Source organism: Pongo pygmaeus, chromosome 11 (genome assembly GCF_028885625.2).
Source record: "Pongo pygmaeus isolate AG05252 chromosome 11, NHGRI_mPonPyg2-v2.0_pri, whole genome shotgun sequence".
NCBI classification, from domain to species: Eukaryota; Metazoa; Chordata; class Mammalia; order Primates; family Hominidae; genus Pongo; species Pongo pygmaeus.
Window position 1 is genome coordinate 36,550,198 of NC_072384.2, and position 20,342 is coordinate 36,570,539.

At 38.3% G+C, this 20,342-nt stretch overlaps 1 protein-coding gene across 5 annotated transcripts in view; it reads left to right on the plus strand.

Annotated features, from left to right (window-relative positions):
* The window catches only part of THSD7B (thrombospondin type 1 domain containing 7B), a 906,384-nt gene that overhangs the window by 466,646 nt on the left and 419,396 nt on the right, over positions 1–20,342 (plus strand). For all 5 annotated transcript variants that reach the window (XM_054478924.1, XM_063647426.1, XM_063647428.1 and 2 more), the window contains 3 exons: positions 1,142–1,333; positions 2,992–3,226; positions 11,837–11,952. In XM_054478924.1, coding sequence (XP_054334899.1) covers positions 1,142–1,333; positions 2,992–3,226; positions 11,837–11,952 — 543 coding nt within the window. The remainder of the gene's footprint in view (positions 1–1,141; positions 1,334–2,991; positions 3,227–11,836; positions 11,953–20,342) is intronic.

The following is a 20,342-nucleotide window of genomic DNA, read 5'->3' on the forward strand; positions in this document are numbered from 1 at the left end:
CAATAAATACTAGTCCCCTTCGCGTTTATTTTTTTGTTGCAGCCAGATCATGACAAGAGAATTTCAAAGCCATAAAGTCATACAAACAAAACCGCCTCTCTCCTATAGTTGCCATTTCACGTTTTATGTTGTTATTTCAAACAATAAATGATGTCACTATTCTTTGTGTCCTCTTTTTTTATGAGGAGACTGTGAATGAGGGAATAGTAAGAGTTGAGTTATTATCTATAAAAGATGAATATTTGAATTCTACTAATAGCAAATAAATAACCTGAGAGTTTTAATTCGCCATTGTAGTCATTTGAAATATTTTTCCATTACTTAGAAATTATCCCTTTAGTCCTAACATCTGTTAATTATAAAACTCCATTATTTTATAGTTTCTGAAAAATCATGTTCTATGATATGGTATCAAAGGATTGTAAATAGTATTTACAGAAAGGCACTGAGGCAATAGCAAAATTGAGGATCCTTGACATCTGGTGTGTTTGTGCCATATTTTTGAGTATAGTTATTTTTTGGTTTAGCAATGCATTAGATTATTCAAGGGGGAATAGTAAATGTATTAGGGAGAACTTCAGACTGGCTGTCAACTTTATGTCAACATGTTATATAATTTTAGCCACAGGTCCATTTTCATTTTAGTTTCAGATAATTTACCACTATGAAAAAGGAGAACCAAACAGTCATCGTGTGATAATATTTCATAAGGTTGCACATTTGGAGGTGAATGTACCCAAAAGAAAACTAGAATTATAAAATTCCTTTTAATTTAGTAGATTAGAAGGCTCAACATAAACTGTGGTTTTCAGGCGAATGGACAGCTCTGACTTCTGTTTTGAAGAAAAGCATATACTTGTTATATATGGTTGTCCATAACACATCCACCACATCCATGGCTAAATTGTTTCTGAAAGAAGCCAACTTTGTCTCTATGAAAGATTACAAATGGGAGTTTTGCTGTAGTATCTACCTTTCTAAATGCCAAATTATCTCCTGGCAGTTTTTTCTGATGTAAATATTGTGAATGGCTGAAGAAACTATCATTTTTTTTTTTGGTACTTTAAACTGAAGTAATAGATAAAGCAGTGAGCCTTGATTGTGCATTAATCACCAACTGTCTTGATCTTGTTGATTATAGGAGAAGATGTATCAGGGAGTCTTTGCCCAGTTCCCCCTCCTCCTGAGAGGAAGGCTTGTGAAATTCCCTGCCGAATGGACTGTGTGCTGAGCGAGTGGACGGAGTGGTCATCCTGTTCCCAGTCCTGTTCAAATAAAAACTCAGATGGGAAACAGACTAGGGCAAGGACTATCCTGGCACTGGCTGGGGAAGGTGAGTAACAGAAAAGGTTTTCACTCTGGATTCGTTAGCTCAATTATTATCGTTTTTCCTTATTGGTGATAGAGAAGTTTATATGGAAGATACTACACATAGATGATATCTCTATTCCCTGAATCCAGATTAACAGTTTCATTTCCCTCCATGCTTTTTGTTTTGATTCTCTAGTTTAGCTATACTGGGTTCACCCATTTACATGAATTGCTTTATCACATACCTGTGTATGGGCCATGGCAATCAGATGGATGTTATTTTTCAATACCCTTCTTAGACAAGAAAGCAGAGTTTGGTTGACACACATCCAAACCGAAGATAGCTTGTGCAGTTGGGAACACAATTAGACTATGTTTAGTAAAAAGAGCTTCAAATTAATAATCAGGAGACATGGCTTCTCAACTGGGAACTGCCACTAACATCTGCAAACTACCTGATCTGTGCATGCTGGTATCCTGTTCTGTCATGCCAGCATTCTGCAGGAGGGGGGCACAGCATGGAGGCTGTGAAAATGGCTTTGATGAAGCTAAAAAGTGCTATGAGAATATAAGCGGGTGACATCAGAACAAATTAGAGGAGCAGCTGTTCCTGTAATTTATGGTGATGGTCTTTGTCTCCAGCACACGTCATTTCTTTCATGCCTTCCCTTGGCTTTTTCTGCCCATGGCTCAGTTAGAACAGCAGGATAGCATGGCCACTGGCTGTGAGGAACTACTTTTTAAGTAAGTTTCTGTTCTTTGATCCTGCAAAATGGGGCCAGGGTCAAGATAAATGAAGATTTTCGTATTCTTAAAGTGAAGATGGTTCCTTCTCTTTTCTTTTATATTTCTGGAAGGAGTGAATGGGAAAAAAATCAAGAATAACAAAACCAAGGTCACAAATCTTGGGCATTTGGCCCACTGAATGAACCATTAAAGTGTGGAAGAGTAGGCAAAGATCGATGCTTTAGATAAATACCACTTTTTATATGGATATAAAAATGTGAGAAAAGGACAATAATGAAATTGGATTGTCTGACTCATCCAAGAGTCTGGATGCATATATGTTTGGTCTTCCTGCCAGGCGATAGCACATTGTCAGGTATTATTTCAGAGTTTAAGGAGGGGCTTTCTTCTCCAAACTTTAACAGATATTTCTGGATTTCTCAAATTGCAGTGAAATGCACTGCTTGATGGAGGATGGGTGTCTCAATATAGTTCTCTTAGAAAAATAACGCCTCCCTTAGGAAAGGAAGACCATGCTGCATAAGGGGTGTGTGTGTGTGTGTGCTCATTCAAGATAATATCACTTCGAGGTCATAGACTATTCTAACTGGCTAATACATGAATATATGAAGCATAGAAATATTTTTTGAAAAGCAGGTTTCTTTGGAGTTTATCTCAGAGATGCATGCTGCAGTGGTGGGCAACAGAGTCAATTAATTTTAAAATCTAATTGATGTGGACTGCTGCTTGTTATTTAGTGGAAAAGAGTGTACAATATTATCCTCAGGTGTTGCTCGGGACAAAAATCCCTGTTCTTAGATTGGGAAGAACAGTGCTCAGGTCTTTGGAAGGCTGTGTCAGCAAAGCTGTCTCTCTAGACCATTAAAGCAGCAGAAACAACAAAAACAAGGACAGCAACAACTATGTATTATCTTTTGTTCTTATTTTTGGCAGGTGGAAAGCCATGTCCCCCTAGTCAGGCTCTCCAAGAGCATCGTTTGTGTAATGACCATTCCTGTATGCAGCTTCACTGGGAGACATCGCCTTGGGGCCCTTGTTCTGAGGACGCATTGGTAACTGCCCTTAATGCAACCATTGGCTGGAATGGAGAAGCCACATGTGGTGTAGGCATTCAGACTCGGAGGGTCTTCTGTGTCAAGAGTCATGTGGGACAAGTGATGACCAAAAGGTATTTATTAGCTTCTTACTGAAAATGCACTTGCTTGTTTCATGTTAAGTATTTTTAGTTGAAAGCATTTATCAAGCAATAGATATTTCTGGGTCTCTGATAGAGTAAGAGGGTTTGTTGTTGCTGTTTGACCGTTAAAGATTAAAACATGTGCCTCAAACAAAGATAAACACGGTTATGATATATATCACTGGTGCATTTATAACATGTATTAATATATCAGTTCATGGATAAAAATGAATAATGTCCACAAACATTGAATGCTTTTGAATAATCAAATTTTCTAGAGCTGTTCTCTGTATTTTTTACTCTTCTCAAATAACATAAAGACGAGGTCAACATAAAGCTAGGTTCTGTGCTTTGAAATATAGGGTTGTGTCTTACTCTTCTTTAGACTCCACAGATCTCTCCTGCATTAAATAGATACATCCATACAGCCATTCTAATTAGACTAATGAATCCATGCCCTCCGGAAGCTTACAATCTCATGCATGTTATACTCTCTGTACATGGAGATATAAAACTTTTTAAAGACAGTAGGAAAATATGGGCTTGGAAACTAGGATATAGATGTCAAAACGATCAAGAACAACTGCAAATGATGGGAGGAAAAAAAGTAATTGACTAAAGAACTGGCTGTGGGGGTTTTATCACTAGACCAAATGAGGAGATGTATGTTTTCCTACAGTCCCGGTGGGAAGGCTGGTAAAGACGAAAACAGAAGGGCCCTATGCATTATAGAGAGACTTGTGAATGGTCTATCTGGAAAGATTCCCAGTGGCCATATTTGGAGACCCCACTCCAGACACAGGGTGTGGGACACTAGGATGAGCTGGTGCCAGCTTTGGTCTAGCGTCATAAGCTAGGCAACATACAGTGCCTCCCCAGGAATTTTCAACCTGGAAGAATGAAACTCATTTATTTTCTGTTCATGATACTCTAAGCATATGAGCTGAGAGTTGCCACAGACAGGGTCAGGTCTGGTAGAAAAAGTAAAAGGAGAGATTTGTTCTGATGCTCAGGAAGAAACAGATATGCAGTTGGAACAAATTGTGGCAGCATTGAACCGTGGTCCCATCCCTACTGACTACACCCTGCCCTCCATGGCAAAATATGAAAATACATTTGGTGTTCTGCCTAATCCAATTTAATTTGTGTTTCTCTCATGGGCAATGGAAACACTGAATAATTTCATCTGGGGAACCATAGTGAAGGGCTCTGGGCCTGATCCACACTGTCATGGAAGCCACTTTGGCCACGTGTAAGGAAAGTCACCCAAGCTCCGTTATGGGAAATTAACTGGTTATGGCAGATAGAGTGCAGACTGGCAGACATTGCCCAGAGCTTGTGTTAGAGCATTTGATGAGCGGATGGTTTTGCAAATACACATGAAGATGTGTATTTGCAAGTCATACTGTGACTTGAAGGGAAGCGTAGCCTGGAACACTTCACTTTTCTCTTCTCCTAAATGTGGCTCCCAGAGTGCTGGGATTGGGTGTTCTTTCTTTTCCAACCCTAGTCTAGCACAGCATCTGGCAGGTAGTTAGTATAAACATTTCTGGAATTTATGAATGAGCTAAACCTATGTGTAGAGGAGTGATAGGTTTGCCAAGGATTGGATATGAAGATCAAGGGAAGTGTATGTTTATCTTTTGCTTCAAGAAAAACATATTTAATCTCTCATGATAAATTTTGTTAAAGGGGACTATCATGAAAAGTAGTGAACATGTCATACATATGACCTGCTCTTTTTAGCTCATAAATACTGTTTTTGCTCTAGAACCTAACTCTACATTGTTAGCAGTGTTCTTGGAAATGTCAACTTGTATCAGTTGTATTTTTCAACTTACCTGGTAGCCATAGCAGCACATGGATTGATTGGACCAATGAATCAATGGAAGTTATAGACAAATATGGACAATAACATTTAGTATCGCCTGCTTCAGGTGATAACCTAAGTCATGAGGTTATGGTAAAATTCTGAAAGTTTTATAAAGGTGTTACGCAGACATGAGAACTCCTTTTATCTGAGAAGGATTGAAGCCTAGATAATGTTTATTCTTATGACCTGAATTTTCAACTGCTTAAGATGCACGAAAGATTAGAATGAATATAAAAATAAAAATAAGTATTGATTAGATGTAGGAGTAACCCTACATAAAATGCAGCAAACTATTATTCTTTTTAGTGATGAAAAATTTTAGCATGCCTGAAGCCTGATCTCCTTTCCACAAAGCTTTTCATCTTTGAACCACTATGACAGGAAAAATACACTGGACATGAATGTAACTTGTTTATTTTTTAGCAAAGGGGCATTCGAATTGAGACTGATACCTATTCCATAAATTATCATCATATTTTAAAGGGCTATTCGGACAGAAAAAGTTGAGTTATATGTTCAAATCAGCATCTATTTCTTCTTGTATCATCATTATTACTTTGAATAACAGTTTCATGAAGGTTTCTGAGCACATCAGCTTACTCAAATGTTAAAGACAATTTGAGAAAAAAATCACAGGAACAGAAGTTTGTAGTTTAAAACATAATTCATAATAAGGTAATATGCATTTGTTTTAAAATGTACATAGGTGAGACTAAAATATTATTATTACAGTAAATCATCTCCAGTTTTGCTGTGGTTTACCAACACAGAAAAATCAATTGCACAGATGTTTTCCCTAACATACACACACAAATATAAAGGCATTGCTAATTACTTTCTGTACTGTTAATGAGGCTGGAGACTTAACAACCTAGTTTTAATTCTGACTGTATGTCTCCAAATAATCCTGTTAAACATGAGCAGCCTGCAAATTAATTAAAATTCTTGAGGTTAATGAGATTAATTGAGCTAAGAAAATAATACCTAGTGTCCAGTGAAGCACCCAGGGAGATTATCAGCAATATAAAGTATCCTTTGCTATGCCTCCAGAAATATATTTTTGCTCTTTTTCACATGAAAGTCATTGCAGTGGGAAAAGATCCCCTGTCATATATGAAATCTTTGGGATGGGGATAGAGAAATGGAAAGGAAGAAGAAAATATCCTAGAGAAAGAGTGGTCTTCAGAAAACAGAGAAGGAAGCATGTCTCCGTGGAACATGTGGTTCAAAATAATGTTATATTTCTAAACCCACTGCACTGAGAGGCATAGAGTTTCTCGCAAGTTCTTGTGTCCCTGGGTTGGTGTGTTGGTTTCCATGTAATTGTACAGGTGAGACTGTTACCATTGTATGAATAATAGAACTGATCATATCAGAAAATGAGAGCTAGCTGGGCACAACTGAATCAGAGTGAGAGCTCGTTGGGATCTTCCTGAAGTTGTGTTCAGTTTTGTTTTACCATTCAATGCTTTTCTTTCTCCAGTGGCAGTGTACAAAAAATAATGATAATAAAGATTGAAAACACATAACTCAAAGCCTTTCAAAGTTCCTGATAAGGTACTTTCTGCTTTTAATGTGAAAACAACTGGCATTTTGTGAGATACAGCAATAAATAGCTCCATTTAAACATTTAATGTTTAAAAGCTTGGCAGGTTTCCCCATCTAGCTGAGTGAGATGAACACATCAGTTCCTGGGTCAGATGACTAATTATGGAGGTGTAGCTAAAAAATGGCAGGTCTTCGTAGCTCAATGTGATGTATTTCAGCACAGTGCTTATAAGAAGCTAAAGCTAGCTGGGTGCGGTGGCTCATGCCTGTAATCCCAGCACTTTGGGAGCCGAGGCAGGTGGATCACCTGAGGTCAGGAGCTTGAGACCAGCCTGGCCAACATGGTGAAACCCCATCTCTACTAAAAATACAAAAATTAGCCAGGAGTGGTGGCACCTGCCTGTAGTCCCAGCTACTCGGGAGGCTGAGGCAGGAGAGTCACTTGAACCTGGGAGGCGGAGCTTGCAGTGAGCTGAGATGGCATGCCATTACACTCCAGCCTGGGCAATAAGAGAGAAACTCTGTCTCAAAAAAAAAAAAAAAAAAAGCTGAAGCCTACAATGAGGCCAAGAGACAAGAGTTATAGAACATTCCAGTGCAAGTCCAGGAAAATATAATCATTGAAATAGATTTCGTTCCCTTTTATGGAGAGCATTGCTAATCCAAAATCAGAGTATTACATGAAAGCAGGAAGTTAAATTTTGACAAAAGGCGAGGGGCCATATATGCTTACTAACTAAAAAGTGAATCCATCTGTTTCTCTGGGTTTCAAGGCTTCAGTTTTGTTGCGGAAATAGCTGGAGAAATAAGTCTAATATTCCCCAGGTATTTATTTGTCTTCAGGCTTCGATAGCACAGAATCCTATTCAGTCATTCACTTACTGTTACTAAACGTTTACACTGAGCTAAATATGGGATTTTTAAGGCATGATATAAAATGGAATTCTATCATCAAGGCACTCAAGATTAGTGTATGTACAGCATGTGCGTGTATGTGCACACACACAGCATCAGCACCCCAAAAGTTATCAAAAGTCTTTTCTCTGTCAGTGATAATACAGTGATACAGAAAACCAACTTTACCGTTTTTAGAAGTTGGGGAGAACCTAGGTTGCTAATAGCCAAAGATGGTATTTTTGAAGACTATGAGAAAATTTATGGAAATTGGAAATGTGACGATGCATGAAAGGATAGACAACATGTAGATAAACAGGAAGAGAAAGTTGAATCCCTGAGGAGAGGGCAAACCTCATTGGCAGGGGAAGTGACAAAAAGACAGTTTCCATTGCAACAAAATATTTGGCCCTTATCAAACCAAAAATAACTTGCATTTCCAGGAAAGCCCACAGTTCATTTCTTCTATAATAGCACTGTAACTAACCTAAGCTTGACCTTTGCCCTTGAGGGAATAATACCCTTTCTCTCTTTCAGACTTAAGAGAAAAAGAGAGAGAAAGGGCCATATCACAGAGAGTTCAAGTATTACCCAGTGAGTGTTTATGGTGAGTGATGCCAGTAAAGGGTCAATAAAATTGACAATATCAGTTCCCTAAAAGAGATTAATGCCTACTCCTAATTGAAGGGGATAAAGTTCCTGAGATATTAGCAACTCTCTATAGAAAGCTTGAAGTGTTGCGCCACAAATATTTCCAGGCTGTTTTGTGAATGTTCGAGTGTTGGGTGGGTCCATATGGGAAACCTTGTGACTCCTGGGCACAGGAAGTCGGCATCACTCAAGTTGTGTTTTCATTCCCAGCTATCTACCAGGAGAGGTTGGAGACGAGTTAGAATAAATGGCAATTCAATTCATTTTTAGAAGACCTTAAAAAATGAATAAGGGACTTAGGAATGATTTTAGTGTTTTCTTATCTTGACTAAAGTGTGATATAAATTTTCCTTACCGGAGTAGCTTCTTTAAATAACACTATATCTTGATAATGACACTCGTCTTTCTTTCTCTTATTACGCTCATTGAATCAATCTATTTTATAGATGATTTGTGTGTATGTATGTATTAAAGATAGTTAATAATAATAATGCCACTAATAAGAATGAATTTATGAGCAATTTTTTCTGAGTATATATCTTTTAATTTTTATTTTTTATCAAAGCATTACATGTTTTATTGTATAAGTAAAATAATAGAGGGACTGATGGCGGAAAGCAGTAGGTTCTCAACCACCTCCTCCTCCACTTCATATCCTACTTCCTTAACACAACCACTTTTTTTTTGAAATAATTATAGATCCACAGCAACTTGCAAAAATTGTACAGAGAGATCTATGTACCCTTCACTCAGCTTCCCCCAGCTGTAACATCTTACATAACCATAGTACACTATCAAAGCCAGAAAATGTATTTATATAGCACAACCACTATTTAACAGTTGCTGAATTTTTTTTCTTTCTCTTTCTGAATTTTGATTGGGAAAACAGACACATAGTTCACCAATATAAAAAGGTGAACAGTTGGAAGCCTTATGCCACCCCGGCTCTCATTCACCCACTTCCCTCCTCCTTCCCTGTCACCGACAACCACTTTATTCATTCCTCATCTACCTCTCCTGTATCTTTATGTGGATACAAGCAAATTCAAGTGTATATCACTGGCCCTTCTCCCTTTCTGGTGTTTACCTCCTAACTCTAAAAGATATATTTTTCACAGAAGAGCCATGTAGCTCTGCATTTATCAATTTAAAATTGTCATTCTGTGATTTGCTCCCATGAAAGTAACCAACCTCAGCTCATTTCCACTACTTCCTCTCCCAACTCCTCCCAGAATGTTGGCATTCTGTTGGTTACAATAGTACTTTTGATCAAGTTTCTTAGAACCTTTCTCAAAGTCAGTTTGGGCTGCTATAACAAAAATACCATAGACTGGTTGGCTGAAACAACAAACACGTTTATTTCTGACAGTTTTGGAGGCTGAAAGTCCGAGATCAGGTTGACCTCATGGTTGAATTCCGGGAAAAGCCCTCTTGCTGGTTTGCAGATGGCCACCTTCTTGTATCTTCACATGGTGGAGAACACAGAGAGGAAGCCAGCTACTTGGTGTCTCTTTTTGTAAGGGACACTAATGCCATTCATGAGAGCTCCAACCTCATGATCTAATTATCTCCTAAAGGCTCCACCACCCGATGTTTTTACTTTGGGGGTTAGGTTTTGACATACAGATTTTGGGAGGGACATAAACATTTTGTTCATAATGACTTTGTCTTTTGTTTCATTTGTGTTTAGATCAACTCTCTGAACACCTGCTTTGTTGGAGGAGGACATCCAGTGTCCATCCTCTCTCCTCTTTCTAGTTCTCATCCTGTACTCTCTGTGACCAGAATGATGTTTTGGAACATTTTATCCCAAAACAAAATTTATTCTTCTGTGTTTTGCCTATGCATTGTTTCTAAAATATTAACACTGTGAAATTGCTTTCAGATTTATAATTATGTAAGTTGATGAGGTCTGATATCACTCAGATTCCTCTCCCTTCTTAGATGAACCATTTTTCTTCCTTTTTGCCCTAAGTTATTCGTTTCTGTTCTGCCTGCCCTCCCTCCCTCCTTCCTTCTTTTTCTCTCACTCTCTCTCTCTCTTTCTTTTTTAGAGACAGGGTCTTGCTTTATTGGCCAGGCTCTGGAGTGCAGGGGTGTGATCATAGCTCACTGCAGCCTTGAACTCCTGGGTTTCAGTGATCCTCTGGCCTCAGCAACCCAAGTAGCTAGGACTATAGGCATGTACCCCCATGCCCAGCTAATATTTTTTATATTTTTTGTAGACACAGGGTCTGGCTGTGTTGTCCAGGCTAGTGTTTAACTTCTGGGCTCACGCAGTACTCCCGCCTCGGCCTCCCAAAGCATTGGGATTACTAGTTTCTCCTCTTAACATTTTCTTTGTGTTTGAAATTTGGACAGGCCCTGTATTTGCATGTTATTCATTTTGTATACACTTCCTGGGTTTTTCACTCTGAATTATCATCCCTTTTTCAATTCTGTAATAGTAAAAACCAAATGTATAGTATAAAGTGCTTTCCTGTTTTTCTTCTTGGTGTAACACTGTTGTAGAATATAATAAATGTGGTTGTTAGCCATCTCTACTCTAAAAACAAGCAAGCAAGCAAGCAAGCAAACAAAAACTCACTTGCTATTTGCTGAGACTTTAGTTTTCCAAATAATTGTGAATCCATTAACTATATTACTTTCTTCCTGAGTCTGGGCACTGAATTAATTATCAGTAAAGTAATAAAATCAATATCTTTTTCCTTGTTAATGCTGGGTAGCATATTTGTTATTAACAGGCTGTCATATGTTGCTTCTTCCAACTTTTCAGTCTACGTGTTCTATAGAAATACCTGTTAATTGGCTGGGCGTGGTGGCTCATGCCTGTAATCCCAGCACTTTGGGAGGCCAAGGAGGGCAGATCACGAGGTCGAGAGATCGAGATCATCCTGGTTAACATGGTGAAACCCCGACTCTACTAAAAACACAAAAATTAGCCAGGCGTGGTGGTGCGCCTGTAATCCCAGCTACTTGAGAGGCTGAGGCATGAGAGTCACTTGAACTCGGGAGGTGGAAGTTGCAGTGAGCCGAGATCGTGCCACTGCACTCCAGGCTGAGGGACAGAGTGAGACTCCATCTTGGGGAAAAAAAAAAAAAAGAAAAGGAAAGAAATACCTACCTGTTAATTATTTAAGTAGTCTAGAATTCTGTTAATGATCAAAGATTCCTAGTATTTTTAAGTGACCATCAAAGATTTTTGTTTTCCAATATATTTTGTATTTCTTTTATAATCCTTTCTTTTGTAGAATATTGCTAATTTGATATATCACCCTGAATAAAACATTTAAAATAATATTTCAGTTTTTTCCTTCTGAAAAAGATAAAATTAGTTGATGCTCATGGTGAGACACTTTCTTGGCACTCATCTTTCATTGGTTTCAGAGGTTGTTTTTTACTGGTGTAGTGAAAAGTTATTTTGGTCTCTGGGTCAAGAGAGCTGAGGTCTGCTTCAGGCTCTGCCTCCAGCTTTGAGTGTTTGGGCAAGTAGCTTCACCTCCAGGAGTCTTTCTTCCCTCACCTATTAAGGGAACATGAGGGCCTTAACATTTTCGGTTCTAAAATCCTATAGTTCTGTGTTCAACCACTTAGTCTCTCAAGGAGGCATTGACATGGTCTTTTCACATTGACAGATGTCCAGAATCTACTCGACCTGAAACTGTGCACCCCTGTTTTCTCCCATGCAAAAAAGACTGTATTGTGACTGCTTTCAGTGAGTGGACACCCTGTCCAAGGATGTGCCAAGCAGGTAGGTGGATGCTGCATTCTTAGTTCTTTCTTCCCTAACCTGATTGTTTCTCCACAGCTTAGTAAGTGAGAGGTTGTGGAATGCGAGCACCATTTTGTTTTTTTTCATTTGCCTGTCACTCTGGAAACAAGTTTGGTAAAGTTTGTAAATGAAGTCTTGTATTTCCAAATCTATCAGAGCTTGGAAGAGAAAACAGATTCTCTTATTTTATGTCATAGTTCCACCTGCATGCATTGCAGGAGTATTCATCTTCTACTGACCCCATTGTGGCATTTTGAACAGTCATTCCCATGTAATTCCTTATAAAGCATCATCACTATCACAGTTTCTATGTGGCTCTTGTGTGTCTGGACCCTAATTCCAGGTATCCTCATTAGAATATAGGGCTTGAATATGATGCTCACATCACTGATTAATATAAGTACATGGAGTACAAGAGCAGATACATACAAAGTGTTGAACAAGTACAGAAATTGGCAATATATGATTTGTATTTCTTTATTCTTAATGCTGATACTTTATACATCTGGGTATATTTGAAGGTATTTAATCCAGGATACTTAACAGCAAAGTCCTAGATGAACACATAGGAGTATATGCTAAAGTGATCCTCTCTCTTAGAACAGATCTTTCCCCCAAAGTGTATTGCAGCTCCCTGATGGGCTCGTTCATGTGAAGATATAATTAATCGTCATCCCAAAACTCCATTTTGGCCTAAGATCTAGAGTTAATAACTTAGTCCCTCTCTCCTAGTCTCATACACTAGCCTTGGCCCTTTGGATCTTACCATTGTATGGTTACAAAAGGCAAATCCAAGAAAAGGAAAGACAGAAAGAATATTACCTCTAATGCCCAGAGTTCAGTGAGTCTCATCCGCTGGTCCCTGGGCTTCTCTTGGCAGCCATGTCCTCTCAAGCAGGGCGTGGCTCTCTTGCTGCACCAGCCTCCTGGAAGAAGAAAGAAGAAAGTATGCAGTTCTGCAGAGAAAAAAACCCGTCAGAGGTTTACTTTCCTTGGATAATTCCAGCTATGTGCATCTAAGATCCTTCAAATGCTCTTTGACTCACATATCTATAGCATCACTTCATGAGAGTGACATGAAAATAAGGCCAATATTGACATAGATCTGATGGTCATTCAAACACCTCTCAGTGATTGAAAACAGAGCTGTGGCACCTGTTGAAAATTATCATCTTTGTATTGCAATGGTGGAGTACCAGCATAAAGTTTTATAACTATGGCATTTCATCTTCCTGATGATCATTTGTCACAGAATTAATATAGTAGCATACAATGAGATTTGCTTATGGATAGAATCGTAAATAAATACATTGAATAAGAAAGAGCTTTGAAAATACAGTGCTTTATTTATCTAATCTTTTGAGGGATGGAAACGACAATCTCTTCTAGAAACTCTCCAAAACTTGTTTTTTTTCTGAATGAAGATCCAAAGTAAATGAACTGGATGAACAGGGTTTGTTAAATAGCCAGGGTAATGTCATTTCAAAGCAGGCAAGGATAGAAAAGTTTCTGTCTCTATTCTGAGCCATTTGAAGGGGCAGCATCTAGGAGGCTGACTTTGGGAATTTTAATCATAATGTACCTAAAAACATTTCAGGCTCTTAAAGATAAATATTGAAAAGATGCAAGGGAATAATATAATCTATGAGGATGGAGTTTTGTTGATGTTTAGCTATTTATTTTAGCTTCTTATTCATGAGAGTTTAGTATAATTCCTGTTAAATTGTTATAAGAAGAGACTGGATTTAAGAGAATACCCCACTGGCAGCCAGAAATTGGTGTTGGAGTTGTTGAAATCTCTTGATACATAGGGAAGCAGATTAACTTTGTTGAGCCAGTGTGTCGTGGTGACCAGAGATTACTTTAGCCACTGCTAGTCCACCTATTCTATATTCAAGAAAATTCTCTCTGCTACCGGAGAGTCTTTTCCTAGCATTGGGTAAAGGCAACGGAATCACAGGGCATGTAAAATAATTGTTCCTCAAGCAACTTTAAATTTTACTCCAATTTGCAGAAATTCAATTAGTTGTTTAAATCATTGGCATTGTAATGAAAATAGTTCTAAGTCTCTGTGGTCTCTCTTTGCCGCCATCTCTTCAAGCCCAGATAATTCTTTTCACAGCTTGGCAGTCAGGGACCTACAGAGGCAAAGCTTCAATTTTCAGATTTCTTCCAGCTTTCCATTTCAATCCTATTTACCCTAATTTTTAGTTTACAGCTTGGGACTAAGATATTATTAAGTAACTATGGGTTAATTAAAGGACACTATCAGAGGGGGAAAAATTTGGAGGAAATTGTATCTATAAGCCTATGGTTCTCAAACTTAATTACATTTGAATCACCTGGAAGCATTATTAATATGCAGATTTCTGGATCCATGACTAGAAATTCTGATTCAATAACTATGGGGTGGGTCCCAGAAATTTTCAGTTGTAAGAAGCTAGGGCCCCCTGAATGGTGACCCTCCTCCTCCTCATCTCCCTCATTCTGATGAAGGCCATAGATCCATGAGCAAAACTTGCTTTAACTCTAGATATGTGGCCCTTCTTTCAGCTTCTTGAATGTATCTTGTTTTTTTTCCCAGTTTAAGAGACTGTAGATTGGGGCATAAGAGCATGGATGCTGAAGCCAGATAACTGTGGTTGTATCTTCATGTTTGCTGTGTGGCAGATATATTAATGTTTCATTGCCTCAGTTTTCTAATTTGTAAAATGGAGGTTAATAATAACACCTGCCTATAAAGAAAGCACTTAGACCACCTCCTGACACCGAGTAGGCACTGGGCAAGTGTTTGTATAGTTGTATAGTTTGCACCTGCTGTGCATGAGGTTGGCACTCCACTCTCTTCAGCTGCACCTCCTTCCTGGGTCCTCAGCCTGTGTATCCACAGAGACCTGCCTTTCCCCTGGAATGCTGCTCTCATCTACCAGACTACTGTAGACTCCCCCATCCTCCTCCATTAAGTAGATTATCCCACAGCATCCTATTCATCCCCTTAACTTGTCTTTTCTTGTTAGAGTTGCCCCTGCTAGATTTTAAGTCCATGAATATAAGGACCACTTCCGCCATCTTCACAACTGGATACTCTAAACCCAGTCTAGTATGGGGCATATAGTTGCCACTCAATGCATATGTTTTGAATGTACAGGTATTCTGTAAAGAGATAGAGGAGTGTGGATTAAAATCTAGGCAGTGGATTTTGTGTCCTTGAGAGTGTCCTTCAACAGACTTTTTGGGAAATGGTGTCCTAAAACAGTACTTCTCAAACTTGAATGTGCATACAAGTCCCCTGGGGATCTTATTAATTGCAGGTTCTAATTCAATAGACCCAAATGGGGCCTGGAATTGTACATTTCTATAAGTTCCCAGGTGATACGTATATGTTGGGTATAAAGCTCTATGTAGGGTTGGGTTCATTAGAAATTTCTGGGCGAGGCAATGTCTGATCAAGGTTTTAAAGTGAGAAGCATGGACCAGGGACAGACCAGCAGGTGAGGACAGGGTGGGAGGTGAAGGGGAGTGGTTAAAAGTGGTTAACTTAAACTGAGAGATCAGGAAGAGATCCAGGAGGAGGATGGACCAGAGCAAGTGGAAATCTCGACTAATGAAGACAGAAGAACTCCTTTTTTTGTTTTGTGGCTGTGGCTTCAGGTTGGGTCATCAAAGTTGAGAAGCGGTTATGTCTGAGGTCCTCAAAGTTGACTGCACAATGGAATCATCTGAAAATCTCTGATGCCTGGATCCTACTCTAATATATTCTGATTTAATAGGTTTGTGGTAACAACCAGGGAGTCACTGGATTATGAAAATCCCAAACCACATTCATTCTAAACCTCTCAGAAAGCCAAGGTCGTTTAGGGGACCAAGTGCACCAGCAGTGATTTGTGACATAGCAATGGATGAATTGCATCAGGTTTTATTTTGTCCTGACTTGATTCAAGAGCTAAAACCTTAAACATAAAGGTATTTTCAAGCCATGGACAGTCTCAAGCCATGCTTATGATCTTCTTACTCCTCCTTCTCTGAGTCTCTCCTTAAAGGATCAATGATAGTCTCATATTTTTCTAAGCAAACCAAAGGTCTATCAAGCTTTGGCCTGTTGTGGCCTAATTCTTCAGTCCCTGTAATAAATTCACCAAATGATCACGAACCATTTCCTTTGTACTTTTTTTTTTTTTTTTTTTTTTTTTGCTGTTTTCTTCTTTTTTCAGCCTATGAAACAAATGCCTGCCTAAAGTATCCAATGTGGTCTAGTTAATAATAGCAACAGCTCGCTTATTGCAACATTTCTCAGCCCTTAGTTTTTTCAGTGGACTGATGTCTGAGCCTCATCCCAGCCCGCCCAGTCAGAATATCTTTAGGTTGGAAGGATATCTGCGATACTAAAATTCTCCATAGGTGACTTATAAGCAGTGAAGGATGAGAAACACTCATTTAATGCCTAATATTTTACAATATGTCTTCACATACATTTCAGCCTGTTATAGGAGATCATTGATAGTTGTTTGCCGAGGTAGTGTTGGAACTAATTATGTTGGCCACTGCTGTCATCACTGTCATTCCTCATGTTTTTACTTTAAGATCACAAATCAATATTATTCTTTGTATGATTTATATAAGAGAATCTTTAAGGAGCCTCACTGCATATTTTCAACATTTAATTACATGAAGTTTCAAACATATGCATAAATGAATGCAATGTGAATACAAAGTATTAATGGTTAATACAATGTATTCATGTCATGATGGCTACACAAAGCAATTATCACCTCATGGACATTCTTATTCTGTCTATACATTAATCCCCACTTCCACACCCAAAAGGACTAGTTGAAATAATTGCCAGATATGTTTACCAGTTTATGGAAAGGGAGAATATGAAAGAGGTAAAGTTATTAGACTGAAGATAAATTATGGTATGTTAAAAATAGAATATTCAACAGAATATTTCTAGAAACCATGGAGCTAATGATTAATTATTTGTCAGTCTCAAATAATTAGAGGCTGAAGGAACTCCTTTAACTTTCATCTCTAAGGAGTGAGCTAGAGAGTAGTGTCATGGTAACGGGAAGGCCAACAGCAGAGACTGCTGCTGGGAATTTGTAGGAAACCTCATTTGGTGGAATTCGTTTCCTCCTGTGTCAACCCTCCTGGAGTTACCTCTTGAGTTTTCAGTATCAGAAAGAGACAGTGATTTTTTTTTAAACACCTAAGCATGTAGCATGGATTCTTGAGTTAGATTTCCTTGATTCAAATCTCATCTCTGCCATACAAATTACTTTAAACTTGCTGTGTTTCAATTTCTTCCTTTCCAAAATAAGGTAATATTACCACCTACTTCAAAGAGCTGTTATAAGGAGGACACATGGAACAGTGCCAGGTATATAGAAACTTATTATTATTTGTTTTTATTTAATGTCAACCCCATTGAGTTTTTTTCAATCCACAGATGTCTGAGACTCACCCCAGCTCACCCCAGTCAGAATCTCTTCAGGTTGAAAGGATATTTTCAGTATTAAAACTCTCCATAGGTGACTCTTACTAGTGGTGGAGGATGAGAAATACTCAGTGCTTAACATTTATTTATTATTATTATTATTAGATGATAATGATGATGATAAAAGTTCCTTAAGGTCAGGGAGCTTGTATTATGTTGAGTTCCTGCAATTATTAAGTCCTCTACATGCTGGTATTATGGCACCTGTTTCTATGCCTGTATTGCTCTGGACAGACTATAAACTCAGAGGGTAGGAGTCTTTCATTTCATTAATGAACTTCCAGTGCTTAGTACAGTGTCTGGCACATGGTGGGCATTTAGTAATTGTTATTGAATGAATGAATAAATAAACATATCTCTTCCCCAGTCAGTTCTAATGCTTAAAGATTTTGCTTTCTTTTAAATGAAACTGTGGCATTAACAGATTATTCCACAGATCCAGGCCAATTAGGGAATTGGTCAATCTGAATGTCAAAAAGGTCAAAAATAACCTATTCTGGATTCCAGAATTTTGCCCACTGAAATACATACAAGCACTAACTTGCCTCTTTACTTTCCCCTGTCAAGCATATGTGGCCCCCTCCTCTTCACAGAACCATCCATACCTTTGTTCATCCATTTGTTCCCAAATAATAGAGGGTCTGCTATGTTTGAGTAATCAAAGCTTTGAGCCTGGAACACTGGCCCAGAAAATAATGTTCAAGGCACTTTAACACCTTGTTCTTCCTTGAGATTGACATTACCTAAATCTTTTTTGCTTCTTCTGTAAACTTTAGATAATGTTATCTTTTCCAAAGAGTTTTTTGAGAAATTAAACACAGTAAGATGTATAGCTCACATAGATGTCTCCAGACCCAGCTCTGATACATGAGTGTAGGTATCTTTGCCTTCACAGGTGTTGCTGGGTATAACTTGCTTCCTTTAGTCTGTAATTTAAAGTCCATAGATCACTACATGGTCCCAGTGCTCAATAAATATTCCTGATAATTTAGTAGGAGGAATGACAAACACTTGGGCTTGTAGAGATTACAGTTTTCAATCATACTCCTGCCAAACTGAGGTGTTCTGCTGATAAAATTCATAAAAAAACACCTTTTCCTATTTCACAGGGGGAGAAAATTCATGGATAAAATTCTCTCAATTAAATATTATTTTATTTTTTCCTATGTGTATATTTTAATTATGGGATCTTCTGCCTGTCTTTATTAAAACCCAGCATAAGAAGTTATCAGATTTGGTTTAAAAAAAAAAATAACAACATTGCATTTGAGTCTGATGACCATATTGAGACAAGGAGGAACACTTACATTAGAATGGGAGTTGCTGCTCAGAGCTCAGAATTCTTAGTTAGTCTGGTCTAAACTCCTTCAGAGAAATGTTAATCCAAATAATATCTGGTAGGGAAAGCATTGTCAGTCCAGACTCTTTCCTCTCACCGCATTACTCCCTCTTCTTCCCTCTGGACTAGAGATTGATGTATATTTAGAAGGACCTGAAATCTACGGTATAATCTACTGGATTTTCTCTTGCATCCTACAGTGGCCCCAGGAGGTAAGTCTAATCATACATAACTAACAGGTGAGAAACCCCAGGCTCAGAAAGATGAAGTAACTGCTCCGAGGTTACCCAGTATGTTAGAATCAGAGCATGGTGGAAATCCAGGCTTCTCTCTGGCTCTAGGGCTTGTCTGTTTTTATCCCACGACAACGAGCTACTTGCTACATTCATAGGCACAGATAGTCTTGCTTGTCTATTAGCAAATCAAGAATTTGAAGCCCAGTACCTTTATTGCAGGCTTTGCATGTTATAGATCACACATTAATTTGACACGTGCTATCTCATAAATTGTCAGGACAGTTTAATGGTAAAGGAAGAGCTGTTTTATTAGTCCTGCTTCACAGATGAGGCAACACACTCCTCAAGGGAAGTTGCCATATGGCCTCAAAGGAGCAAAGACCAAGTTAAAAAAACCCAGTGTTTAAACTTGCTACATTTTCCATCCTGGTGCCCCTGTTCAGCTACAGAAAGGCAAGCTAGACAAGTTTAATTCTGGCCAGTGAAAGGCTATAACTTTGGCATAGCTTTGCTTTATTTCACTGCCTCTTCCTATTAAATTTATATGCATTACTCTATTTGATTATTTCTATTTTAAAATTTTATTTTAATTTGACAAATAACTGTATATAAGTATGGGGTATAATGTGATGTTTTGATACATGTATACATGATGGAATGATTAAATTAAGCTAATTAATATATCCATCACCTCACCTGCCTAGAGTTAATAATAAAGCATATTTCAAAATTGCCACCAGACTAGGTTTTAAATGTTCTCACTATTCCATTTAATTCTTACCTCAACCTTATGTTGAAAGAATTATTACTCCATTTTATGTAAAAGAAAATAGGGCTTAAAGATAGAGCCCAAGGTTGCAAAACTAACATTAATAAATGCCAAAACCACATGGAATCCTAAGCTCTTAACCACTTAACAACAAATATTTGCTGAATGATCACTGCGTTTCAGGCTGTGTGCTAGGCGCTGTGTGTATATGGATAAAGTAGTGAATGAAGCATACAGAAATCTCTCCATCATAGAGAATACCATCCAGTTAGGGAAGATAGAGGAATTGAACACAAAACTACCTAAATAAAGGTGCCGTCACAAAGTGTGCTATGAAGGTCAGGGCACTATGGAAGAAGGCAAGAAAAATCTGATTTCCCCTCTGTCTAGAATGTCTCCCTACATCTCTACTGCTTGCCCAAATCTTACTACAGCCTAAATCCTAGCCCCCTCCACAGGGTTTGTTCTGACCCTTCTGCTGGAAATAAACACTTTGCCCTCTTAAGTCCCATACTGTGTCTGAAATGT